At 34.8% G+C, this 26847-nt stretch overlaps 1 protein-coding gene across 6 annotated transcripts in view; it reads left to right on the plus strand.

Moving 5' to 3' along the window:
- The window catches only part of HMBOX1 (homeobox containing 1), a 176798-nt gene that overhangs the window by 109011 nt on the left and 40940 nt on the right, over nucleotides 1-26847 (plus strand). For all 6 annotated transcript variants that reach the window (XM_029938468.1, XM_029938486.1, XM_029938474.1 and 3 more), the window contains exons 5-6: nucleotides 16518-16628; nucleotides 26651-26804. In XM_029938468.1, coding sequence (XP_029794328.1) covers nucleotides 16518-16628; nucleotides 26651-26804 — 265 coding nt within the window. The remainder of the gene's footprint in view (nucleotides 1-16517; nucleotides 16629-26650; nucleotides 26805-26847) is intronic.

Raw genomic sequence — 26847 nt, forward strand, 5'->3', positions numbered from 1 at the left:
CCAGTGTTCATGACATGGCATTTAAGTACATAGATGCAGTGTAGTGCAGCGGTATACAGCATGACTTGGAGGGTTCAAAATAGGGCTTCTGTCACTAGATATGTAACTTTGGCCAGGTTACTAAACATCTTAATCTTCAGTTTTCTCTTTTGGAAAATGAGAATAGTAATAATATCCACCTAACTGGGTTTTTTAAATTAAATGAGTTGGTTTATGTAAAGTTTCTGGCACACTGTGATGCCAGAGAAGTTTTTATTATTATTATTTTATTGTTATTATTATTATTAACCATTATAGTCCTTCATCTCTCTACAAATTGACTTTTCTGAACCTAAGCTTCCTAAGACTAAATACGTTAACGATAATGTTTCTAGCCTTTGACCACTTAATTGTGAATTTTTAAAAATATATAGCACCCCTTCTTCATTGAAGCATATTTATAAGCCAAAACCAAAAAGAAACCTACACAGTGGAATATTATTCACCCATTAAAAAGGGAAGGAGATCCTGCCATTTGCAATGACATGGATAACATGGATAGACTTTGAGGAAATTATGTTGAATGAAATAAGTCAGACAGAGAAAGACAGATATTGTATGATATCATTTATATGTGGAATCTTTAAAAAAACCAAATTCATAGATACAGAGAACAGATTGGTATTTCCCAGAGGTGAGGTGTAGGGGGGGTGGACAAAATGGGTGAAAGTGGTCAAAAGGTACAAACTTCACTTATAAGATAAATAAGTCCTGGGGAGATAATGGGCACTACAGTTAACAATACTTTATTATACATTTGAAAGATATTAAGAGAATAAATCTTAAAAGTTCTTAAACACACAGAAGAATTTTAATTATATATAGTGATGGATTTTTAAAAATTGTTGTAATGTTTTATTTATTTTTGATACAGAGAGAGAAAGAGCATGAGAGGGGGAGGGGCAGAGAGAGAAAGAGACACAGAACCGGAGGCAGGCTCCAGGCTCTGAGCTAGCTGTCAGCACAGAGCCTGATGCAGGGTTTGAACCCCACGAACGTGAGATCTGACCTAAGCCGAAGTCAGAGGCTTAACTGACTGAGCCACCTAGGCGCCCCAGTGATGGATTTTAACTAAACTTATTGTGGTAATCATTTCATAATAAGTATATCAGTATATTGTACACCTAAAACTAACAAAATTTTTTAAAGTTCAAGATGGTTTAGTGGATTTTAATGAGTTGATTTCAGATTCAACATCACCACTGACCTTTAAAAATATATCACTTGTCAAGTTTTAGTGTAGTATCAGAATATTGACAGTCATTGAAAAAAGCTACTAAAATACTCCTTCCTTTTCCATCTAAAAAAAAAAAACTGTGTAAATTTCATTTTGATATTAGCATGGGAAACTCTTCACCAATACAAGTCTTCCACAAAATTACACAAAATTCCCTTAAACATATTAGAAAGTGGGAAAGAAAATATCTAGCTTCTCTTGTAGTGAGATCTTCCTTTTCTCCACCCCATAATTTTTCTACTCCTAGACATTGCCAGGATTCTCTCTAGTATCCTCATTTTTTTATTCAAAAGGAGAGGAAATCAGTTGCACAACTCTTTGTACTAAAAACCATTGAATTGTACACTTTAAATGAGTGAATTATATGGTATGTGAGTTACATTTCAAGAAGTCATTTTTATAAGATAGAAGGGAAAAATAAAAAATCATTCAAAAATATCCTTTGAACAGAGCTAGTTCCCCAAAGTAGAATTTTAAAATTTTCTTTGTATTCTTATTACTGAATAAAAGCCTAATAAACCAAAAATTAAATAATTAAATTAAATCTAAATTTACTTTTGTATTAGAACGTATATTCATGTGGTTCAAACTAGATAACATAAGCATGCTAAATCTGTCTTCTGTCTCTGTCTCAGCCTTAATCCCTTTCCAGAGGATATGAATATTACTAGTTTCTGGAGAGATACTTTATATCTAATATGTCTATAGTCCTGTCTCCTCTTTTGCCAGACAGGTAATATGCTATTTACACTATTCTGCACTGAACTTTTCTCACTTGAAAATCATCCCATATCAGTACATAAAGAGTATTATCACTGGGGTGCGTTTTTTTGGGGGGCAGTTTTGTTCTTTTATTAGTACATAAAATAATGATCATCTTATAATCAGTGTTGTCATAGATTTGATGAAATGTGGTAAAATACTGATGAGCATCCTGCTTGGCTTGACCTCCAGATCAGTTTGTAACTATCTAAACTTTAACCATTGCTATCCATTTTTGCCAACAAATAGTACATTGTTTTGCTAACATGATAAAAGTGAAATAGTATTTCACTACAGTTTTATATTTTTATATTTTATTGAGGTATAATTGACATATTGTATTTTATGTGTACAACGTAATGATTCAGAATTTATATACATTGTGAAATGATCACAATAAGTCCAGTTAACATCCATCACCATACATAGTCACAAAATTTTCTTTGGTCTCATGATGAGGACCTTTAAGATTTACTCTCTTAGTAGATTTCAATACTACAGTTTTAAATGCATTTTCCTGATTAACTATTAGATAAAACATCCCTTCATATATATTGACCATTTACACTTTCTAGGAATTGACCATTTAAATCTGTCACCAATTTTTATGATTGTCTTTTTTTGCTCTGTTTTGTTTTAGTTTAAAATTTTCTTACAAATAAAATATATATTTAAGGTGTAAAATGTGATTTTTGGTGTATGTATATCACTGTTGAAAAAGTGCACAGTATCCCACCTTCTAAATACTGCAATGTTCAGTCAACTGTTAATGTTTAGCAGGTTAGTAGCTACTTAAACTACTTTTTTGCCTTTATCCCACATGCAGACACTAAGTACTTGTTTAATAAATAAATAAAATTTAGATAAGATTCATCTTGATGATAATGATCATCCTTTAAATACACACATTTTTTGGGTGCCTGGATGGCTCAGTCAGTTAAGCATTGGACTCTTGATATCAGCTCCGGTCATGATCTCAATTTGTGGGATTGAACCATGTGTCAGGATCTGTACTGACAGCCTGGAGCCTGCTTGGGATTCTCTGTCTCCCTCCCTCTGTGCCCTTCCCCTGCTTGCTCTCTCTCTGTCTCAAAATAAATAAACATTAAAAAATTGTTAAAATACACATATTCTTTTGTATGTGTAACTTCTTTTTTTTTAATGTTTATCTATACTTCCTTTGACCATCTATCTCCTAGGAATTTATCCAATAGAAATAGTTGCATATGTCTAGAATGATGAATATGCAAGAATATTTATTGCAGTATTTTCTATTTTAGCAAAAGGTTGCAAATAGCCTAAGTGTCCAGTACTAGGGGACTAGTTAGGCAAGTTATGATGTATCATGATATGGAGCACTGTTTGTTTATTAAGGCAACTCTATATGTCTGCAGTAGAATGGGGAAGAGAATGTGTTGTAGGGTGTGGGAGGGAGGTGATTAATTTAATTGTTAAGCACCAATTTTAAAACGTATACCATGTCTTAGGGTCAACAGTAATAATGTGCACCAGATAGATTCAACTCAAGTATTACCAACTTGTCCTGTGTGCTTCTTGATACCAATCAGAATTTTGTTGGCTTTGATATAATTCTAAAATTCAACTCCAAGAAAAAATGCATAAGCATAGCTAAAGCATTCTTTAAGAAAAACAGGAAGGTTTGAACAAATTTGCCCTATTAGATATTAAAGTATACTGTATGGTTAGAGTAAGTAAATATGATCATATTGTCAGATTGTACAGAACAGAATTCATTAATAGATCCTTGTATATAACGAAATTTAGCTTAAAGGAAGTATTTCAAATCTGTAAGGAAATGGTGTTTTTCCATTGGTTGTTTATTTGAAAATGAAAATATCAAAATAAGTACTAATATCACACCAAAACAAACATCAGTTTCCATATGGAATAGAGAGCTAGATATATATACTTTTTAATACTGGATGATGGTTACTGTTATATTACTGTTAGAAAAAAATATTGAATACTTTTTTTTTATTTTAAGGTAGGAAAGCTTTTCCTACAAAATAAATAAAATCCAAAAGAAAGTTAGGTGGATTTAACTATAAAAATTTTAAGATATGTCCAATAAAAAATACTGTAACAAGATTCACACTAAAAGATATTTGCAATATAGGAGCAAAGGATTGATATCAATGATATATCAAAAGAATGATTAATGTTATTATGAAAACAATAAATAATTCAATAGAAAAATTAACAAAGGCTATCAGTAATTTACAGAAGATTTAATATAAATGGCCAGCAAAGATAAAAAAGATTTATAGCCTCTTGGAAAATTAAATAAGAATAATAAACTGCAAGTTAACAGTGGTTTTTTTTTTCCCCCATTAGACCAGCAAACATTAGAAGATTAAGGGAAACTGCTGGTTTAAAATAGCAGAATAAGGGGTACCTAGGTGGCTCATTCAGTTAAATGTCTGAATTCAGCTCAGGTCATGATCTCAAGGTTGTGAGATCAAGCTCCACAGTGGACGTGCTGCCTTGTTGGAAAGTCTCTCTCCCTCTTTCTCTGCCCCTCCTCTGGTTTCACTCATATGCGCATACTCTCTCTCTCTTAAAAAAAAAGGAATAAATTTTTTCTTCACTTCTGTTTATCATAACCAAGCAGAAACAATAAAAATAAACAAAAATGAAGGAAAACCTCTCTTCAATGAACCTTAAAACACAGACTAAATCAAATAAGAATTCTGAATCAAACAAGAGAAAGTGATGGGAACTGACACATGCCTCCATCCTGGAGAAGGAAATAAGGTTGCCTGAAGGTATCTTAGTTATAAAATGATTGATCCATTATTTTTGGTTTAAGAATAACAATTCCAGAGGGATGTTGCAACAAGAATAATGGGAATATTCCTTTATAGTTAAAAGTTCAACATAGAAACTCCATACCTATAAGCATTCATTTCTCAGTTCTTTTATTCCCCCAGATCCTGGCAAGCATGAACTTCCTTTCTGTCTCTATAGATTTACTTAAAGACAAATTCCTGGTCATTTCATAAAACAGGCTTATTTACTCTGTGAATTTTCATGTCTGCTTTCTTTTTACTTAACATAATGTTTTCAAGGTTTACCTATGTTGTGGCCTGTATCAGTACTTCTTTTAATAGATGAATGATTTTACACTGCTTAGATATATTATCCTTTATTCATCAGTTGATGAACATTTAGATTGTTTCTACTTTGGGGCTATTGTGCATAATGCTGTGAACTCTGAAGTTTTTGTGTAGGTAAATTCTCTTGGAACATACCTAGGACTGGAATTGTTGGTTATATAATAATTCTGTGTTCTAACATTTTGAAGAACTGCCAAACTGTTTTTGCATTTTATAAACTCAAATGTGTGAGGGATCCAGTTGCTTCACATTATCACCAATGCTTGTTATGATTCATCTGTTTAACTATAACCATCCTAGAGGTTGTAAAGTGGTATCTCATAGTTTTGATTTATATTTCCTTAGTGACCAATGATGTTGACCATATTTTCATGTGCTTTTTGGAGGAATGTCTAGCGAAATTGTTCATCTATTTTTTAAATGAGTTTTTATTTTTTAGTATTGAATTGTACGAGTTCTTTATCTATTCTAGATAAAAATGCCTTGTCAGATATGGGTTTCCATATATTTTCACATTCTTGTTGATGACCTTTGAAGGTCATCACATAAGATTTTAATTTTGGTAACCCATTTTTTTGTTGTTGCTTTTGGTGTCATGTCTAAGAAACCATTGCCTAATTCAAAGTCACACAGATTTATGTCTGTTTTCTTCTGACCATTTTATGATTTCAGCTCTTACATTTAGGTCCCTGATCCATTTTGAGTTAGTTTTTGTATATGATGTAAGGTAGGAGTCCAGCATCATGCTTTTGCATGTGTTCCAGCACCATTTGCTGAAAAGACTATTCTTTCCCTGTTGAATTTTCTTGTCAACTTTGTAAAAAATCAGTTGACCCTAAATGAATTAATGGGTTTATTTCTTGACCCTTGGTTCTATTCCATTGATCTGTATGTCTATCTAAATGGCAGTTCCACATAGTCTTGATTATATAATTTGTCAGTAAGTCTTGAAATTAGGAAGTGTGAATCCTCCAACTTTGTTTTTTCTTTTTTTTTTTTTAAAGATTGTTTTGTCTATTCTGGTTCCCTTACATTTCTATAGGAATTTGAAGATCACTTTATTAATTTCTGCAAAAAAAAAAAAAGAGCCAGCTGTAATTTTAGTAAGGGTAACTTTGACCTACAGATCAATTTCTGGAGTTGTCATTTTAATGATATTAAATCCTCCAATCCATGAATATGAGATGTCTTTCCATTTACTTAGGTATTCTTAGATTTTGTAGTTCTTGTTTTACAGGTTTTCAATGATTTTTATTAGATTTATTCCTAAATATTTTATTCATTTTGATTCTATTGTAAGCAGAATTACTTTTTGAAAAAATTTTTTTCATTGCTAGTGGATGGAAATAAAATTTAATTTTGTATGTGTATTTTTGTGTTCTGCAACCTTGGTGAACACATTTATTCTAATAGTTTTGTATGTGTACATTTACTCATGTTGATTCCTTCAAATTTTTTTTAACAAGATCATGTCATCTGCAAACAGGTTATTTTACTTTTTTCTTTCCAGTCTGAATGCCTTTTATTTCTTTATCTTGTTTTATTGTTGTCCTCACTTAAACCTCCAGTACTGTATTGAATATAAGTAGTTAGAGCAAACATTCTTGTGTTATTCCTGATCTTAGGGGCAGAGCTCTCAGTCTTTAACTATTAAGTATGATGTCAGCTGTGGATTTTTCATAGATGTTTTCTATCAAGGTAGAAAAGTTTGCTTCTATTCTTAGTTTGTTCATTGTTCTACATCACAAAAGGATGTTGGGTTTTGTCAGTGTCTTTTTCCTGTCTATTAAAGTAATTCCATGGATTTTGTCATATACCACTACAGTCTATTACATTGATTGATTTTCACATATTCAGTGAAACTAGCTTTCTTGAGATAAATCCCACTTGGTCATGGTTTAAAATCCTTTTTGTATGTTGTTGAAATCAGTTTGCTAATATTTTGTTGAGGATATTTACATCTATACTCATAAGGAATGTTGATCTGTAGTTTTCTTGCAGTGTCTTTGTCTGGTTTTGGCCTTATAGAATGAATCGGAAAGTGTTTCCTTCTTTTTCTAATTGAGTTTGTGAAGGATTAGAGTGAGTGTATTTGTGTTTATGCATAGGTTAATTATTTTTGAAACACTTAGTGGAATTTACCAGTGCATTCATCGTACTTTATGGGAAGATTTTGACTACTAATTCCATATCTTTACTTGCTATAGATCTGTTCAGATTTTTTTTTTCTTGAATCAGATTCAGTAGGTTGTTCTAGGAATTTGTCCATTTCATCTAGATTATATAATTTGTTGGCATATCATTGTTCCCTTTTTGTTTCTGTTAGGTCAGTACTAATGCCCTCTCTTTCATTCCTGATTTTAGTTTTGAGTCTTCTCTCATTTTGCTCGTCATTCTACCTAAAAATTTCTCAATTCTGTTGGCCTGTTTCAAAGAACAAATGTATTATTTTGTTGTTTTTCTCTATCATGTTTCTATTTTCTGCTTCATTTATTTCCCCTCTATATTATTTCATTTCCTTTCTTCTGTCTGCCTTGGGTTTAGTTTGCTCTTTTTCCAGATTTTTTAAGGTACAAAGCTAGAGTATTGATTCGTCTTTTTTTTTTTCTTCCTTTAATAGAGACATAGCAATGATTTTCTCTCTGAGCACCTCTTTAGCTTCATCTCTTAGACTTTGGTATGTTGTGTTTGTCTGTGTCTGTGTGTCTGTTTGTGTTCTAATCATCTCAAAGTATTTTCTAATATCCATCATTTCTTCTCTGACTCATTGGTTAGGACTCTTAATTTCCACGTATTCGTGAATTTTCCAATATTTTCTATTATTCATTCCTCTGTGTTTGGAGAGCCTACTTTATATGATTTAAAAATTATTGAGACTTGTTTTATGGCCTAACATATGTCTGTCCTGGAAAATATTCCATAAACACTTGAAACGAATGTGTATTCTGCTGTTGTTGAGTGGAATGTTCTTGAGCCATTTATGAGGTTTAGTTGGTTTATGATGTTCAGGTCTTCTGTTCTCTTATTAATCTTCTGTCTGGTTGTTTTATCTACTGTTGACAGTAGAGTATTGAAGTCTCTAGCTGTTACTGTTGGATTGTCTACTTCTTTCAGTTCTGTCAGTTGTTGTCATGTATTTTGGGATTCTGTTGTTTGGTTTGTATATATATAATATGTACACATACATATATATAATATTTTCCTTATGAATTATCCCTTTTGTCATTGTAAAATGCCCTTTTGTCCCTCCATACAAATTTTGTTTTTAAGTCTATTTTGTCTAATATTAGTATTGCCACTCAGGTTTTCATTTGGCTATTTACATAGTATATCTTTTACCATTCTTTTACTTTCAACCTCTTTATGTTTTTGAATCTAAATATATTTCTTATAGACAATGTACAGTTGGATCATGTTTTTATTTAATCCATTCTACCAATCTCTGGGTTTTTTTTTTTATTGGAGTGCTTAATCCATTTAAATTTAGTATAATTATGAGGTAGGATTTACATCTGCTGTTTTGTTATTTGTTTTTCATGACTTGTATCTATTTTGTTCCCTTTATTACTTCCTTCTTTTGTGTTAAATAGATATTTTCTACTATATCTACTATATTCTACTGACATAGTAGAATAGATATAGTAGATATAATACTGATATAGTATTATATTTTTTAGTTAATTATGGTTGCCTTGAGGATTATCATTAACTTATAATTATGTAATTATAATTATTTAATTTATAAAGAATAATAGCCACTTAATTTCAATAATATAGAAAAACTTCCCTCTTTTATAGCTTCATTCCCTCTCTTTTGGTTTTTATTTATTTATTTATTTATTTTTTGAGAGAGAGAGAGAGAGAGACAGTGTGAGCAGGGAGGGTCAGAGAGAGAGAGGGAGACACAGAATCTGAAGCAAGCTACAGGCTCTGAGCTAGCTGTCAGCCCACAGCCCGACACAGGGCTTGAACTCACAAACCGTGATATCATGACCTGAGCTGAAGCCGGACGCTTAACCGACTGAGCCACCCAGGCACCCCCATTCCCTCTCCTTTGTGCCATTATTGTCACAGAAATTATATGCTACACATCGTGTGCCTGTCAACTTAGATTTATAATTATTGCATTATCTAATTTTATTTTATTTTATTATTTTTTTAATGTTTTATTTATTTTTGATACAGAGAGAGACAGAGCATGAGAGGGGAAGAGGCAGAGAGAGAAGGACACAGAACCAGAAGCAGGCTGCAGGCTCTGAGCCAGCTGTCAGCACAGAGCCTGACGTGGGGCTCGAACCCACAAACGTGAGATCTGACCTGAGCCGAAGTCGGAGGCTTAACCGACTGAGCCACCCAGGCGCCCCGCATTATCTAATTTTAAATCAAATAGGGATAAAAGGAGCTATAAACAAAAAAATACGTTTATACTGTGTTCTATGTCATTACTTTGTCATTGCATTTACTGGCACTCTTTATTTCTTTTTGTGTATTTATATTACTATTTAGTGTCCTTTCATTTTAGCTAAAATAATTCTCTTAGTTTTTCTTGTAGGTCAGATCTGCTGATAGCAGATTCTATCCAGCTGACAATGTCTTAATGTCTGTTTCATTTTGGAAGGATAGTTTTGCTGGATATGAAATTTTCGTTTGATATCCTTTTTTTCGTCCTCAGCACTTTGAATATATTATCTTACTGCCTCTGTCTACTGGCCATTTGTAATGAGAAATTAGCTATTAATCTTATTCATATTCCTTGTGCATAATGAGTCACTTTTTTCTCTTGCTGCTTTCAAATTTTTTTAGTCTTTGATTTTCTACATGTGCATCTCACTGAATTTGCACCACATAAAGACTACTGAGCTTCGGGGCGCCTGCGTGGCTCAGTCAGTTAAGCATCCAACTTCAGCTCAGGTCATGATCTCACAGTTTGTGGGTTCGAGCCCCCCATCAGGCTCTGTGCTGAACATTTGCTCAGAGCCTAGAGCCTGCTTCAGATTCTGTGTCTCCTTCTCTTTGCCCCTCCTCCACTTGCACTCTGTCTCACTCTGTCTCTGAGGGGATTACACAAAAGAAGACTAGAAAGATTATTAAGGGTCATCTTAGAGCCTGGCCACCACAGCTTGCTAATTCGTCAGCTTTTTAGCCAGGAGCCATTACATACTGGCCAGAAGTCAGAAAGTAATGTTTCCAGCCTCCCAATGTTTTTGTATACTCCTTTTCCTTGCTTTAAGGCATTCTTTAGGTACTTTATTTGCCTCACAGAAGCATTTACTAATTTGAATTGATCTTTATTTACACTCTAGTTTATTAAAAAACTTTTTTCTTGCATCCAAATCAGACTGAATTTTATGTTTTTATATTTTAAAATTCTGTCTATAGTATATCATTTTAGTAATTCTGCCTATCCTATGTCTGTATATGCTTGGAATGATCTTGTTATGAGTATAGTTATTTTTTAGTGGTAAGAATTTGGATGTGTGTGGGAGTGAGGGGTTTGGTTTTGGTTATGGTTTAGATGTGTGTTTTTTTATTTTTTTAGTGTTTATTTATTTTGAGAGAGAGAGAGAGAGAGTATACTGTATGCCTGCAGGAGCAGGGAAGGGGCAGAGGGAGAAGGAGAGAGAGAATCCTAAGCAGGCTCTGCACTGTCAGCACAGTGCCCAATATGGGGCTTGATCTCACGAATTTATAAGATTATGATCTGAGCCAAAATCAAGAGTTGGACGAGTTGGACACTTGACTCAGGAGCTCCTGTGTTTTATTTATACTAGCTTTACTCTCATTTTTTTCCTTCTGAATTGCTTATAATTCTTTTTTTATAATCATGTATTACAAAAAGAACAACTTTCAAAAATAAGTTTTATAGTATTCAGTAATCATGAGAATGTAAGGAGACATTCTCATCACTATTAGAGTATAAATTTTGGTACAACCTTCCTTGGTGTTCTCACAAACTTAAATGCTCATATACTATCAATCAAAAAGTCCATTCTTATGACACAATCCTAAAATATCCATTAATATGCACAAAGATGTGCATAGAGTGCTTATTTAATCATCATTATAATTAAACCACAATGATCATATATCATATATATGTATATCATGTACATCAGGTACAGATCATGTATAATTAAACCATTAGCAACAACTGAAATGTTCAATAACAGGTAAATATGTAAGTGGATTGTAGTGTAGAATATTATATAGCCATTAGAATGATGAAAATTTATTATGTTCTACATGAGAAAATTCCAAGGCATGATGTGAGAAACATTACTATGTATAGAATAACTACAAATGTGTGTTTTAAAAAAACAACAACTGGATGTATATATATGCCCCTGTTTATATCTTAAGTGCATAGAAAAGAGTCTGGAAGGTTTCATGCCAAATAAACAAGAATATCTCTAGGGTAGGGAATAAGAGAAAAGTTGAAGTGAAGGATGGACTTTTTCCTGCATGTTTATGAATTATTTTATGGAGACTGTGTTTTAACTTAAAACTTTTGAGATACAACTCTGATTACACAGTGGAAGGTAAATTGTAGAGATGACTGCAGTTCTCAGGTAGAAAATTACTTGAAGAATCACATTTTACTTTTTCAACTTTGCAGTGGTCTTCTAATAAAAAGGATCTGATCATGAGGATTTTTTACTTTGTGGATCTTAGATGGCTTGTTCTTTTGTCAAAGTTATTTCCAGTCTTCAGGCAAAAGAGGCTGAGATTCCATACTGCAGAAATGAGGATTGGAGAGAACATAATGAGAATTTTAAGAAGTGATTGGTTTTAGTAAGTATGTGAGATGTGAGGAAAGAATAGAATAGTAGGTAGAATTGAGATGGGGAGACACAGGAAAAAGAGCAGATTTAACAGAGGAGGATAATGAATTAAGTTAACAATATTGAAGACTTGTGGGAAAATCATATGAAGCTATCTAGCAGATGGTTTAAAAGAACAGTCTGGTACTCTGGAAGTCATCAGCACTTAGAATTTTAAAGTCATGATTATTAATAGTTGAGATGACCAAAGGAAGAGTGTATAGAGTGAGAAAAGATACTTAGAGATGGAACCCTGGGGATGCTAACATTTAAGGAGCTAGCAAAGCAGCCCTTGAAGCTGGCTGAAAAGTTGCACTGGACAGTCTGGCATTTCAAAGATGAAGATGATGGCAGTGGTCAGTAGTTGTGACATTCCACAGGAAAGAGAAGGAAGAGAGAACATTTAAATTGTGGTATTAGGGATTTTGACCAGAATGGGTTGTGGTAGGGAGCCCTCTAGTGGAAGGGGTCATGGCATTTGAGGAACTGAAAGGAGCATGACAGAGCTGAAGCTCAGAAAAGAACATGCATGAGACTGGCAGTTTTTGTTTTTTTGTGACCCATCACTTTCTTATTGGAAAGAAATTAATTGGGGTTAGTTTTAGTCTCTGAGTGTATGAAAGTTATATGTAAATTTTTCTTTTCTTCTGCCCTGTGAAAGTTGGAGAAGAGGTTATGAGGAGCTAAAACATGTGGAGAATAACGTTTTTTTTTTTCAGTAGTGGGAGGGCAGTTAGGTAATTTTTCTCCCAAGGAGAAGTCCCAAAGCAGACAGTAAAGAAAAGCAGCAGGGCTTTTTGACACCTACCTCAACCATGGACCAAAGGCGTGGACCAGCCACAGAAGGATGGTATATCAGCAAGCTACTAACCAAGAAAAATCACTGTGAAATGTGTTATTACACATACTCAGTTTTTATAGTACCTCTTCTGGAAAAACTACTTGCTTTATTACTTTGTTTTGTGTATTTAGTTTATGAAAACAAATTAAATTTACAGGGAAGAAGTTCTTTGTTTATTTTCTCCACACACAAAAAACTAGATAAGAGGATATTCTTTATTACCTTCTTTTCTTTTATTAAATTAATAATTATGCATGGAGAAAATTGTGGAACAACATATATTAACAGTTAACATTACTTACCTCAGTGGAATTGGTGTGGGAAATTAACTTCCTTTTGCACATCTTTGTTGTTTGGTATCATTACAATGTTTTTAAAACAACCAATAAAGTATGTAGTGTTTATAGGGGAAGGCTAAAAATAAATTAATACATATTTGTAGAAAGATTAAGAAAATAATGTAGAGGTATACAATGTAGGAAAAGTCTGCCACTCTAAATTCCTATTATGTATTTTTGGCTATATTTAAGGTTTTGTCACTACACAAAACAATGTAGGTTATGTAAAGATATAGTCATAAAACTGTACACTTTTTCATTTATTTGTGGGCATCTTTCCATATTGATACATATCAATGTATTCTTTTAAGCACTACATAGAATTTTGAAAACTTTTGGGGCAAACTTTTTTTAATTGAAATATAACATATTCAGCGAAAAGTGTCCAGCTTAATGATTTTTACACAGTAACGATACACATATAACTATCATCCAGATCAAGATCAGGAACAATGCTGATCGCTACTTACCCTTCTTCATACTGCCTTCCTCCTAACCATAGGTAACCACTATTCTCATTGCCACTTATATAGATAAGTTGTGTCTGGTTTTAGCTGTATATGTATTGAGTCATACAGTTGTGTGTGACTTTTTTATGTGCATCTAATTTTTTTTGGCCTATATTATCTTCGTGAGATGTATTCATGTGGTTGCATATAGTAGTAGTTTATCCTTTTTCTGTTTGGTATAGTATGTAGTAGAAGGCATAAATCATGATTTTTTATGTATTCTCCTATTGATGGACATTTGAGTTGTTTCAGATTGGGGATCATTATGAATAAATAAATGCTCCTGTAGGCCTGTACATGTACAAGATGTACATGCCTTTTGCACACACTTCTATTGAGTATCTATAAATTCTGTGTATGAAGGAAAGAAATGACTAGATCATATGGTATACACATATTCACCTTCAGTAGATACTGCCCCGTTGTTTCCCAAAGTGGCCCTGACATCTTACCCTTTCCATCAGCAGTATGAGAGTTCCATATATTCTATGTCCTTGCCAGCCATTTGGTATTGATGGCTTTTTGTTTGTTTGGTTTGCTATTATTTGGTTTTGATGGCTCAGTCAGTTAAGCAACAACTTCAGCTCAGGTCATGATCTTGCACTTTGTGAGTTCGAGCCCCACATTGGGCTCTATGCTCACAGCTTAGAGCCTGGAGCCTGCTTTGGATTCTATGTCCCTGGCTCTCTCTGTCCCTTCCCCACTGATATTCATATTCTCTCTCTCTCTCTCTCTCTCTCTCTTTCTCTCTTAAAAAAGAAACATTAAAAAATAAAAATTAAAAAAATTAAAAGTCTGCCCAGTATTTTATTATGTGACTAGATTATAATTTAATCTCCTTTTCATGGGTTTTTCCCCTGTTCTTTCACTATAGCACCACCAGAACCTGGACAGTTCCAATATCTAGTGGGCTCTGTGATCTGTTTGTAGAAGATTTAATACTGAAAGTATCAGAATCCCTATATATTCTTTTTTTCTTTTCTTAACAGATTTTTCTCAAATTACCTCTGGTTTTAGTAGTGTGGTGCCAATATGAAGAACCCATATTAAATATTTTAATTTTATGACATGAAAACCAATTTTGATTTCATAGTGGGAAATGGTTGTTTTTTTCACTCTTGTTTAAAAGTAATGTAAGGGGCGCCTGGGTGGCTCAGTCGTTTAAGCCTCCGACTTAGGCTCAGGTCAGATCTCACGTTCGTGGGTTGGAGCCCCGCGTCAGGCTCTGTGCTGACAGCTAGCTCAGAGCCTGGAGCCTGCTTCCGGTTCTGTGTCCTTCTCTCTCTGCCCCTTCCCCTCTCATGCTCTATCTCTCTGTATCAAAAATAAATAAAACATTAAAAAAATTAAAAAAAATAATAAAAGTAATGTAAGAAGTAGTATAATATCTGAAACTAGATTTTTGGTGAAATAAAGTATTGCTAAACATGGCCAATTTAATTATCCAGAATAATTTGCATTCTTTTAGAACAAGCATACAGTGCTGGCTGCCAGCACCTGCATCACATAGATCTTCAGTCCACTGGAAAACTGTGAATTACTTGATAATGTAATAACTTAGGTTTTAGAAGCTGACTTTCACCCTTGAAAGTGAAGGGTATTTCCAATCAGAGAAATTTGCTTCAAACTCAAACCTTTCTTTAACAAATCTTCTCTCCCCAGTTTCCTGAAATTTTCTTTTAATATTGGTTTTTAAAGTATGAAACTCTAGGGGCTTGCTTTTAATGAGTGAAATGTGATCACCAGACTTCCAGCTTGTTCTCATGTTAGGAGATGTGATCACTTCATGATAACCAGCCTTCCTGTTGTGCATTATAGTTTTAAACAGGTGTTGGCACAGGTGGCATTCAGTACTATCCAGTTACCATAAGTAATTCCTTGGGAGAATTTAGACACTGTTAGCCCTCTGTGAGAGCTGAATGGTCTTTTGGAAAATGCCTTATGAGCATTTAAGACAGTTTTATCTTTGCTATTATTCTTTGCTTTTGCCAGCTGTACATTGAATTATTCATTTTTAGAATAGCTATAATGACCAGAAGAAGCATGATGTCTCATACTGTTTTAGACAGTAAATTTTAGAAACTAAATTTCAGATGTGGAGGTTTTCCACATTTCTAATTAATTGCTGTCAAGAACTTCTTAGAGGTAGCTGAAAACTGCTTTATATTCTATTTAGTTTTTTTTATAAGTCTGTGTCTTAGAAGAATGTCTTTACCTCTTGAGGTTTCTTAAGAGGTTATACTGCAGCATAACTCTAAAATTCTTTCACTTCTTCATTATCTGTACTAATAATGAGTCTGAAAACACCTACATAAATTAACAAGCTAGAAACCTTATTGAAGAAGCTGTTTTCAGTGACCTCTCCTTTCTCAGTCCCTAAATGTTTTTTTTTTAATCATTGTTGATAATGGAGACCAAAACTTGCTGTCTTGATTTTCTTTTTCTTCTCAGTATCAGGTAAAAGTTCTAATATTCTCAACCAGGATTGGGGTGCAGGTGGTGGTAGAAGGACTGCAAATCTAATCAACTTCTGACACATAACTATTAATTAGGAATCTCTTGATTTATCTCCCATGAACCTAGCTTATAGATTAATTTTAGAGACCACATTCAAGTCTCCTTTAGTAAAATGCTTTGACCTCTAGTAGATCATTTCTTAGTATATTCTAGCCAAGGCAGTCAGCCTTTACAAAGAAGTCCATTATAAGAGAGTTTGCTCTAGTCGCTTCCTTATAGAGGAAGATAATAGAGCACCCACTAACCTAGCACCAGCAGAGTCCTCAGCTTCCCTGTAATTTCTGTACCAACAACAGCTGTTTCTCTTTCTTCGCAGGGATCAGTCAGAGCCGGATCTCTCATTGGCTGTTGCAGCAGGGATCAGACCTGAGCGAACAGAAGAAAAGAGCATTTTACCGATGGTATCAACTTGAGAAGACAAACCCTGGTAAATATTTCCTTATTTTATTGCATCTGAAACAAGACAGTGTAATTAATTACTTTATTAAATCTGTATTCTGACTTGTCTTCACTAAGGTAGTTTCATACTTTCCTGTTGTTCTTTTTTCCTTTTTAAAACCTAAGCCCTGATTATACCAGTTTTTAGTTTAGTGTCTAGTCATTTTCACTCCTTCCAAGGCATCTCTTTATTTTCAGTTTATATGCTATTTCTAACCATAGTTTGAAAGCAAAGGCTGACTTCTTTTTTCAACTATAGGTACACACATAAGATTCCATATCCTTTTTTTTTTTTTTTTTTTTTGGTAAATGTTACTTTAGTTAATAATGTTAATTTCATACTTTTATTTAGTTCATTCTATACTGTATCCAGTGATCTCTGCTAATGATTTCTATTTCTAGTTACCTGGATGATGAGTATGTCTTTGGACTTTAGGTTGAAACTGCCCTGATGACTTTGGAAGCACCCATAGGTTGGAAAGTTGAATGAAATCTGAAGGAAAAAGACCATCTAAACTTTTACAAGTTTCCAAGAGTAGGCAAGATCTGTTGTAGGATACTTTTAACAAGTGGTATAGAGTCTGGCATTGTAGTGCAGCCTGTATCAACCTACACACTACACAGACTGGTGGCAGTGAGCCTGATCTCAAGGTTAGTCTTGTGATTGGGCTATATTCTATAATACCACAGCATTAAAGCCATTGCTTATTATAGGTTAAATCATCAGTTGGAATATTGCATTTTGAAGACTTAGCTAATAATAGTATTGACTCTGAGGTAGAAATAATGTTAGAAACATATTAATGTTTTTTTAAATTTTTTTGAGAAAGACAAAATGTGAGCAGAGTAGGGGCAGAGAGAGAGGGAGACACAGAATCTGAAGCAGGCTCCAGGCTCTGAGCTGTCAGCACAGAGTCCAGTGTGGGGCTCGAACCCACAAACTGTGAGATCATGACCTGAGCTGAAGTGGGGGGCTTAACTGCCTGAGCCACCCAGGCACTGTGACATGTACTTTAAAACTATCTAGTAGCGAAATATTAAAAAGTAAGAAATAGGTAAAATTAATTTTAATAATCTATTTTATTTAGCAAAGATGTATTAGCACTTCAAGTTTTATTCAGTACTTTTCAAAATTATTGAGACTTCTTTCTCTTTCTTTCATTTTCTTTCTCTTTGTACTGATTCTTTGAAATCAGTATTGTATTTCAATAAAATGTGTATTTTAAACTTGAAGCACATACCATTTCCAGCCAGACACTTTAAGGTGCTCAATAGCCACATGTGGCTACTGGCTACCCTAGTGGGCAGTCTTAAGATAAAATCCTACTTGGAGCAACACTTCAAACTCAGCTCTAATCAGTCTTCCCAAAGACATCATTTCTCCTATGTCTCACAGCAAAGCAAATCACATGGTGAATGACAAAACTTGGCACTTGGTCAGTGTACTAGAGCAGTTTAGGCTGATAGCAAAGATTCAGGGTAGGTAAATAAGGAGCTGTACCGAGGGGTTTCATAAACCTGGTCCCCTTTTGGCAATTGGCTACCAGGAGGGAACACCAGAGGGATTGTCAGAATATTCCAAAATTTTTAGGGTAGAATAGTGAAGAATTTGAAGGACAAATACTAATCAACTGTATCAGGCATTCAGCCTTTATAAGAGAAGGGATTTTTGTCTCTTGAATTGACACTTAGAACAGTTTCTTGACATATCACAGTTGGTGAGACACTTTCCCATTGCACACTGGGATTTCAAGGCTGAGCTCTAATCCCAGGAGGGCACTAGGATGCCAGGAAAATAAACTCACCAGAAAGAGGAAGGGGACTAAGGAGCAGCTCTCAGGCCACTGCATCCTTGTTGTTGTAGCTGATTTGATACCACTGCCAACTGCGGAATACTACCATCAGAGTCCAGTTTTTAGCACTGGGATGATATAGTATTCTTCTGAAGCTGTTTAATTAAAAACTGTTGAATGCTTGACTGAGGACCCAATGGGACAATGCAACCATCTGTGGGATTATGACTAAATGCTACTAAGTCAGAATCTCACCCAGGTGGAGCAGTATAGCCTGGGGTCAGGACCAGTGGGGTGCAGAGAGCCCCTAGGCCAGGAAACAGGACTACCCCCTCACCCCTCATACAGTGCACGTCTGTGGGGAACCTGGTGCTGAACCAGTTGTAGATGACCTGCTTATGGAAACAGTTCCCTAGCTGCAGTCTATTGAAAGTTAGCCCTCTACACAAGGGTTTGTAAAAGTAAATTTTCTTAATTAAAAAAAAAAAAAAAAGAGGGGCACCTGGGTGGCCCAGTCAGTTAAGCATCCGACTTCAGCTTAGGTCATGATCTCAGGGTTGGTGGCTTCAAGCCCTACGTCGGGTTCTGTGCTGACAACTCAGAGCCTGGAGCCTGCTTCAGATTCTATGTCTCCCTCTCTCTGCCCCTCCCTTGCTCATGCTTTGTCTGTCTGTCTGTCTTTCTCTCTCCTCTCTCAATAATAAATAATCGTTTTTTTTAAATAAACATGTTTTTGTTTTTTATCTTATTTTTAATTTCAGTTTGTCTTGGAATCAGAGTTAGGCTAAATTATTATCAGGAAATTGGAGGAAGGTGGAACAAGGGCATTGAAACAGGAAAATGGGAAAAGACTAACAGTATTCATCCAGCTGTTGGTAAGGAATTGGTTTTTTTAAGGAGCTAATACCTCCTTTTAAGAATAAGTTTCCCTAGAGGCACCTGGCTGGCTCATTTGGTGGAGCATGTGAGTCTTGATCTTGGGGTTGTAAGTTTGAGCCCCATGTTGGGTGTATGGTTTACTTAAAAATAAATAATAAATAAATTCCCCTAATTATGTGCATTTGCTTTTCAGTGAAGTTGTATTGCTGATTGTTCCCTTTTTAAAGCACTTCCTATTTTTTATTTGAGAACCAAAGCCATATGGGTCCCAAGTTCTTTCTAGGCAGGTTTTCTGTAGGACAAAATTTAAAGTTAGCTGAAGAGAAGAAGATGTTTATAATTATCAATTGATAGTTTTCATAGCATCAACAGTAATTGGATGTTAATGATTGAAATATAATTTTTAGAAGTTTTTCATTGCATTTTCACCAGTATTAAAAGAGCTATTATGGTATAGAATTCTTTCTAGGTAAATGCATTTTTGTTGACTTTACAGTAACCTTTGATTATAGTTGAAGAATTGTATTATATTTTCTTCATGGATCCTTTGAGACTACTATTCTGTTTAGATAAGATGAATTAAAATTATGTTAGCACCTAAAAATAGCTTATCCACTGTCTAGTCATTAGTTGTGTATAGCACATGAGAATCTTTGCAGGTCATTGCAGGGGTGATTGGAATCTACCTAAATGCCCCTCAGTCAGGAACTGGTTAAATGAATTATAGTATATCTGTAAAATGGAATATATAGCTATTTTTTAAAGGGGGCTTTATATGAATTAAACTTATATGTAGAAATATCAAATTCATAAGTGAATAAAGTAATGTGCAAAAATGAGTATACTGCCATTTATATAGAGGGAATAAATACACACATGTATATGCTTATGTAAGCATTGAACATCGCTAGCAGGCTGCATTCAGTGCTAAGGAAGGATCTATGGAGGTCTGAAGCCTGGGAGTACAAGGTGGCAGAAGACTGTTAACTGTATCTTTATCAATTTTATACTTGTACTGTATATCCAAAAAGTACATACAAAGTTTCATGAAAAGGAGAGAAGGAGGAAGAAAGGAAAGAAGGAAGGGATGGAAGGAGACAGAGGCAAAAAAGAAATTAACTTGCCTTGTTAACAAGCTTTCAAGATCTAAAAACTGTAGAACCTAGGTTCTCATAGTTCAGATCTGCTTATTGATAGGAAGTTCTTTTATATCACAAAATTTTACTTGCTTATCAGAATAAATGTAAATTGTACCATCCCATTGCATATATTCTGGCAGAAAAATGCAAAATTAACAAAAATCATTAAAATAAAAAGTCCTTTTTTTCTTTTCTCTAAATGTAAATATTTGGAAAATAAGTTTAAAAATGTTTTACATTCTGTCCCTCTATTCTTGGGTCAGAGCGTTTCTCTATTACCTTTACTAACCTCTTCACTCTGAACCCATTTTGATACAGGATTTCCTAATTTTTTCTTTTTTTTTCTTTTTTTTAGTTTCTCTGTAAGTGGACTCAGCAAGAAAAAGAATAGAGTGGATATTTAGGTTATTTTTACTGATAATTCAATTGATATAGAGATATTGTAGTTCTCTGATAACAAACCCCTTATTAGAATTTCACAGCATACCCTAAAGCCTGCCAAGAAGTATGAATAAAATCAGACTGATAGAAACTGATCAGATACATTTTATCTTGTTTCTTATGAAAACATTTACAAGAAAATACCTATTTTTTTTAAAGAAGTAGGTACTTAATTCAGCATGGTTGACATCAGTACCTCCTTTATTTAATCAAATTAAGCTCAGCAGTCTTTTCCCATGTCTAATTTAAACATTGCTATAATAGGGTTTGCTGAGTTCCTCTAGCCTCATGGTATTGCTCTGCCTATTTCTAAATTAAACAAATAAAATTTGCCAGGGGGCTCATGCCATGAGCACATGAAGTAAAACTTGGAGATCAGAAATAATATCTCCTTCCTTCACTACTGCAGAGATCAAGAGCTTCAGGGAAGTCATGTGTTCGTGACATAGGGGATGATGAGAAATTACTTTTGGAGAAACTAGTTTCTGTGAACAGGATAGTAATGGCATGTTACAGTCATACTTTTATTAGTTGATTGGCAAAAGCTCACCCAAAAGTAAACCTGATAACCAAAAAAATTATATATACAAAGAAAACATTTATCAAAATATAACAATCTTATCAGCAAATTAGAAAAAGGCTTTTTTTTTTCCTCTTGGGTTTAGGTTTGCTAGATAAATGTGGTAAATTTTGTACTTAATGAGAGCTGAGATACAAGATGGAAAAATGTTTCTATAAAGAAAATAGGTAATACAGTTCTTGTAGGGAAAAAAGCTGGTTCTTTAGCCAATCTAGAACTCCTATATTTTACTTCAGAGGGGCTTAATGTCTTGCATACATTACTCCTGCATTCTAGTATCTTTGTAGTTTTCTGTCAGAGTCCATAATTTTGAACCCATTCTTGGATTATTCATTGCTCTCCATTTGTTTTGACTAAAGCAAGATTAACTAAGGTTTCTAGAATAAATCTGTGTTTATTGGAATGTGTCCAGAATGTTGCTTGTGCCGTTTTAAAATACTGCCATATTGAAAAAGAAAAAGGAGCGAGAAAAAACCCTCAAAAGTAATAGGATAATATTATGTTTCAAATTCAGTATGTTTATAAGTTTGAAATTGCGGAATTTCTAGTTTCCACCTTGTGCATAGATTGCCTTGATTTTATTTTAAGGTACAGGTCACTACTTAATTCCATCTCTTCTTTTTATCCCTCCTTCATTCTCTCTCCCTTTTTTTTTCTCCTTTCTGACCAATATTATTTCATCTAAATTTCCTTTTTATAGAAAAACTGGACAATACAGACTATTATAAAGAAGCATAGTTACATGACCAATAAACCCCAATACTAAGGAAACCATTATTATCAGTTAGTTTATTTTCTTCAACCTCATGATTTAAGATTCTTTGTATTCTTTGTTTTATTTACACCCATTTATCACTCAACTAAGAAAACATGCCATCGTTTTAATGTGGCCTAGTAATTATAATTTATTGACCTTCATCCTTCATCCACTGAAGTCCTGAACCTCCATCCTTTATCAGAAGTCAGGCTTTGGATGAAAGGACCTGCTGCCTTACCCAGTCTGGTTTTACCTTGGTCTTGATCAGCTTTGATAGCTGCTTGGCTCTGTTTTGGGCCTTTTATTATGGCTGTTGAACAAAATTTATATAATGTAACTTAGGTAGGTTCCAGAGCCCTTGTTACTCTGTACTCCCTGCTTGCATTTAGAAAAATACCAAAACAAAGACTTTGAAACACTTCAACCTCATATTTTCTCCTTTGCCCAAACTTTGTTAACTTTAATGCAAATGTAATATAAATGTAAAACTTTGATGTAAATTTAACATGTAAATGAATGAGTATGGCTGTGTTCCAGTAAAACTTTATTTAAACTATGGCAGCAGGCCATAGTCTGCCTACCTTTAAGCCATGAATCTCTAAATCATTGTGAGATGATACAATTATCCATTTGAGGAAAAGCTAAGTATTTACTTCACATCACATACAACAGGAAATCATATATCTATTGAGGGTTTAAACAATAAGACTAAAAATATTCTGAATGATACAAAACATATTAATCATAAAAGAAGAGGTTGAATAATTTGACTTCATTAAATTTAATATCAGAAAGCACACCATAAAGATAAAAGATGAATGACAGACTGGAAAAAAAGTTGCAATTTGTGTGACTAGCAATTGGTATTGTTTCAACACACCAGTAAAATGAATAACTCAAAAGATATAAATTCTCAAGAAAAGATACGTGAATTTAAGTACACAAGAAAAGATATTCTTTCTTACTAATAGTAAAATCTCTGTATTAAAGGAAATTTTTTTTGCCCGCCAAATTTATAAAGGTGAATAACTAGTAATACTCCTAATATTCAGTATGTTGTGGAATATGGGGCAATAAACAACTAGAGATGATTATAATGTCTTATATTTATTTTATACTATTGTGCAACAGATTACCTTACAATTTAGCAGCTAAAAACAACAAACATTTATTATTTCACAATTTCTCTGGGTCAGAAATCCAGGAGGGGCTTAGCTAAGGTGGTTCTGCTCAGAGTTCTCATGAGGTTGTGGTCGAGCTGTCAGCTGCCTGGACAGTCTACTTCTAAGGCCACTCTTGTGAGTGTTGGCAGGCCCCAGTTCTTTCCTTCTTATTGCCCGGGATTTCCAAGTCCTCGCCACATGGGCATCACCTTTGGCTCCCTGAGTGTCCTTACAACCTGGCAACTATTTTTCCCTCAAGCAAGTCGTTCATCTAAGAGATAGAGCAACGAAGACTGACACCAGGATACATTCTATAACCTAATATAGGTTATTGGTCACACAGACTAATCCTGATACAATATGAGAAAGGCCTACACAGCAGGGTGAATACCAGGAGGCAGGGATCCTTTGGAACCACCTTGGGCTGATCACCACATGGCTGTATGCCTAAGGTCTTACTCCTCCCTGTCTTCTAGGTTACACTGTTTTCTACATGGTGTCTGCTATAGCTAGAATGTTCAGAATGGCTTTTTTTCCCTCAACTGTGGCACCTGGGAGTTGGCCGAGCATCTTTTTTGTTTGTTTACTTTATTTTTTTAAATGTTTATTTACTCTTGAGAAAGAGAGAGACAGAGCATGGGGGGTTGGGGAAGGGAGGCAGGCAGAGAGAGAGGGAGACACAGAATCCGAAGTAGGCTCTAGGCTCTGAGCTGTCAGCACAGAGCCCAGTGTGGTACTCCAACTCATGAGCCATGCATGAGATCCTGACCTGAGCCGAAGTTGGACGCTTAACTGAATGAGCCACCCAAGCACCCCTGGCTAGGCATCTTTCACTCCACGTAGCTAGTTTGGGCTTCATTATAGTATCGTTGTGTCAGGTTAGTCATACTTCTTATATGGCAACTGGCTCCTCCCAGAACCAGCGTTGCAGGAGATCTAGTTAGATGCTGCAAGGCTTCTTATGACCTAGCCTCGAACCGTTTCCATTTTCTGTTGTCAAAACATGTCACAGGACAAGCTTAGATTCAAGAGCATGATTATGAAGAGGTGTGACTTACTGTGAAGGGCCATCTCTGGAACGTATCCCAGGAAGTTATGCTTTGGAGAGATGATGCTGGCTTGTTATAAAGCTATGGAGATAATAACAAATTGATCTGAGTCTGGGTATACTTTGAAGATAAAATTGACAGGCTTTGCTATGGACTAGATACGTGGTATGTCAGAGTAATAGAGAAGTCAAAGATGAATATGAGAATTTTGAGCTGAGCAATTTAAAGAATATTTACTCAGATGGAAAGGACTGTAAGACAATAGGTTAAGAGAAGAAAATCAGGATTGCTTAAAATATTGGACCTCTGTATAAGAGAATGCATATAAATGTATAGCTATTAAGGCGAATCTACAAAGAGATCTACATGTAGCAAAGTAGAAACATTACCCAAGGTATTGATTACAAGGTACAATAAACAAAGTATGGGGGCACATTCAGCTCAAGTAATGATCACAGGGTCACGGGATCAAGCCCTGCATTGGGCTCAGTGCTGAGCATGGAGCCTGCTTAAGATATTTTCTCTCTCTCTCTCTCTCTCTCTCTCTGTCTCTGTCTCTCTCTCTCTCTCTCTCTCACTCTCTCTTCCCCTCCTCTCCCCTCTCTTCCCCCCCTCCCCTCTCTTCCCCCCTCCCTCCCTCCGTCCCTCTCTCTGTCCCTCCCCCTCTCTCTCTTTCTCTTTTTCCCTCCTTCCCCCTCTGCTCCACCCCAGCATTTGTCCTCATACACGCTCTCTCTTTCTCTCTCAAAAATAATAAGTAAATAAATAAAAATAAAGTATGATTCCTGTTAGGAAGAAATAAATATGTATTTTTTTAATATGTGCATTATTTCCACATAATTCTAAGAATTTCTAACTTGTCTTTTTAGGGATAGATGAAGAGTTTGTGTTTTATTCCATAGGCAGAGGGAACTTTTTGAAGGTTTTTGGTCCGTGGAATGCTATGATCATAATTATCCTTTGGGAAGATGAATTTAACAGTATAAAGAATGAAGGAACAATGGGAGATCCAGGGACTGAGCTCTGTGAATGCATTCAAAGTTATATTTAAATTCTTTGAAATAAGTGTACAGAGGTCAGAGACAGTATTGCTTTTTTGTTTGTTTGTTTTATTTATAGCTTCTAGTCTATAACAAGCCAAAAGACAGGGGGCAGGGGGTTGGTGAATGGTGAATACATGCATACATGAATACATATCAGCAGTTCATTATTTGAGAAAAGGTTAGTCTAAATAAAATATCCCAGTTATATTTTTCCCCATTGGTTTTATTTATAGTCAAGAGGTAACAGAAAATAGTATAGCTTTAAGAGGTAGTAGACTTTTGGAGATCTGATTTTAGTTAACTAATAGACTAACATCATATCAAAAAACCACCTTATTATCTTTGGTGCTATGTTTAACTTTTTTCCTTTAAGAATTTATGGTATTAGGATTTTTTAAAATTCATCTCCTAGCTGCATACATTCTTTAAGGGCTCCATTTTCTCAGTAACAAAAAGTCCTTTGAGTGGTAATGAAAAGTTCTGAATACATATTATGTATTGTTCAAAAGGATTAAAACTGGGGTGCCTAGGTGGCTCAGTCAGTTGAGCATCCAACTCTTGGTATCAACTCAGGTCATGATCTCTACGCTTGTGGGTTTGAGCCCCACGTTGGGCTCTGCTTGGGATTCTCTTCTCTCTCCCTCTCTCTTGGCCCCTCCGCTCACAGCCTTCCTCTCAAAATAACTAAATAAACTTAAAATAAATAAATAAAACATTTTTTAAAGGAAAATTAAGTTCTCAGTGGTCCAAAGACCAGTATTTTCCTATTCCCCTAAAGAGAGAGATTTTGGGTCTTGTTTCAAAAAGTGACATAAATGGCAAGTGACCAAAAAAAAAAATTGACATTTTAAAATAATGATGAACTTTTTAAAGAGAGTTTTTATCCCTTTGGATTTTTGTTTGGGCCAATTTTTTTTTAAATTTTCCCATGCTTCAGTGCCTGTAGCCTGTGGCACAGAGGCCAGGCAGTGTTTCAAGGCAAAAATTTGCACTGGCATGGGGCATTGTCACAGGCCCAGAGGATTCTTTTTTAATGTAAATATCAAATATATTTGGCTCACAAGTTTCAATAGAAGGGCAAAAATTTATTATTGATTTCATGAGTATATTTGTCATTGGTTTTAATAAGTTGCAAGATAGTTCACTAAAATGTCTTGTTTGTTTCAGGGGCTACACTAAGTATGAGACCAGCCCCCATTCCAATAGAGGACCCAGAATGGAGACAAACACCCCCCCCAGTCTCTGCCACATCTGGCACCTTCCGACTACGGCGAGGGAGTCGATTTACCTGGAGAAAGGAGTGCCTGGCTGTCATGGAAAGGTACATGTCTCCTCTCCCATGAGTAATGTCCCAAGCTTAGGAA

This window comes from Suricata suricatta, chromosome 1, assembly GCF_006229205.1.
Source record: "Suricata suricatta isolate VVHF042 chromosome 1, meerkat_22Aug2017_6uvM2_HiC, whole genome shotgun sequence".
Taxonomy (NCBI): Eukaryota; Metazoa; Chordata; class Mammalia; order Carnivora; family Herpestidae; genus Suricata; species Suricata suricatta.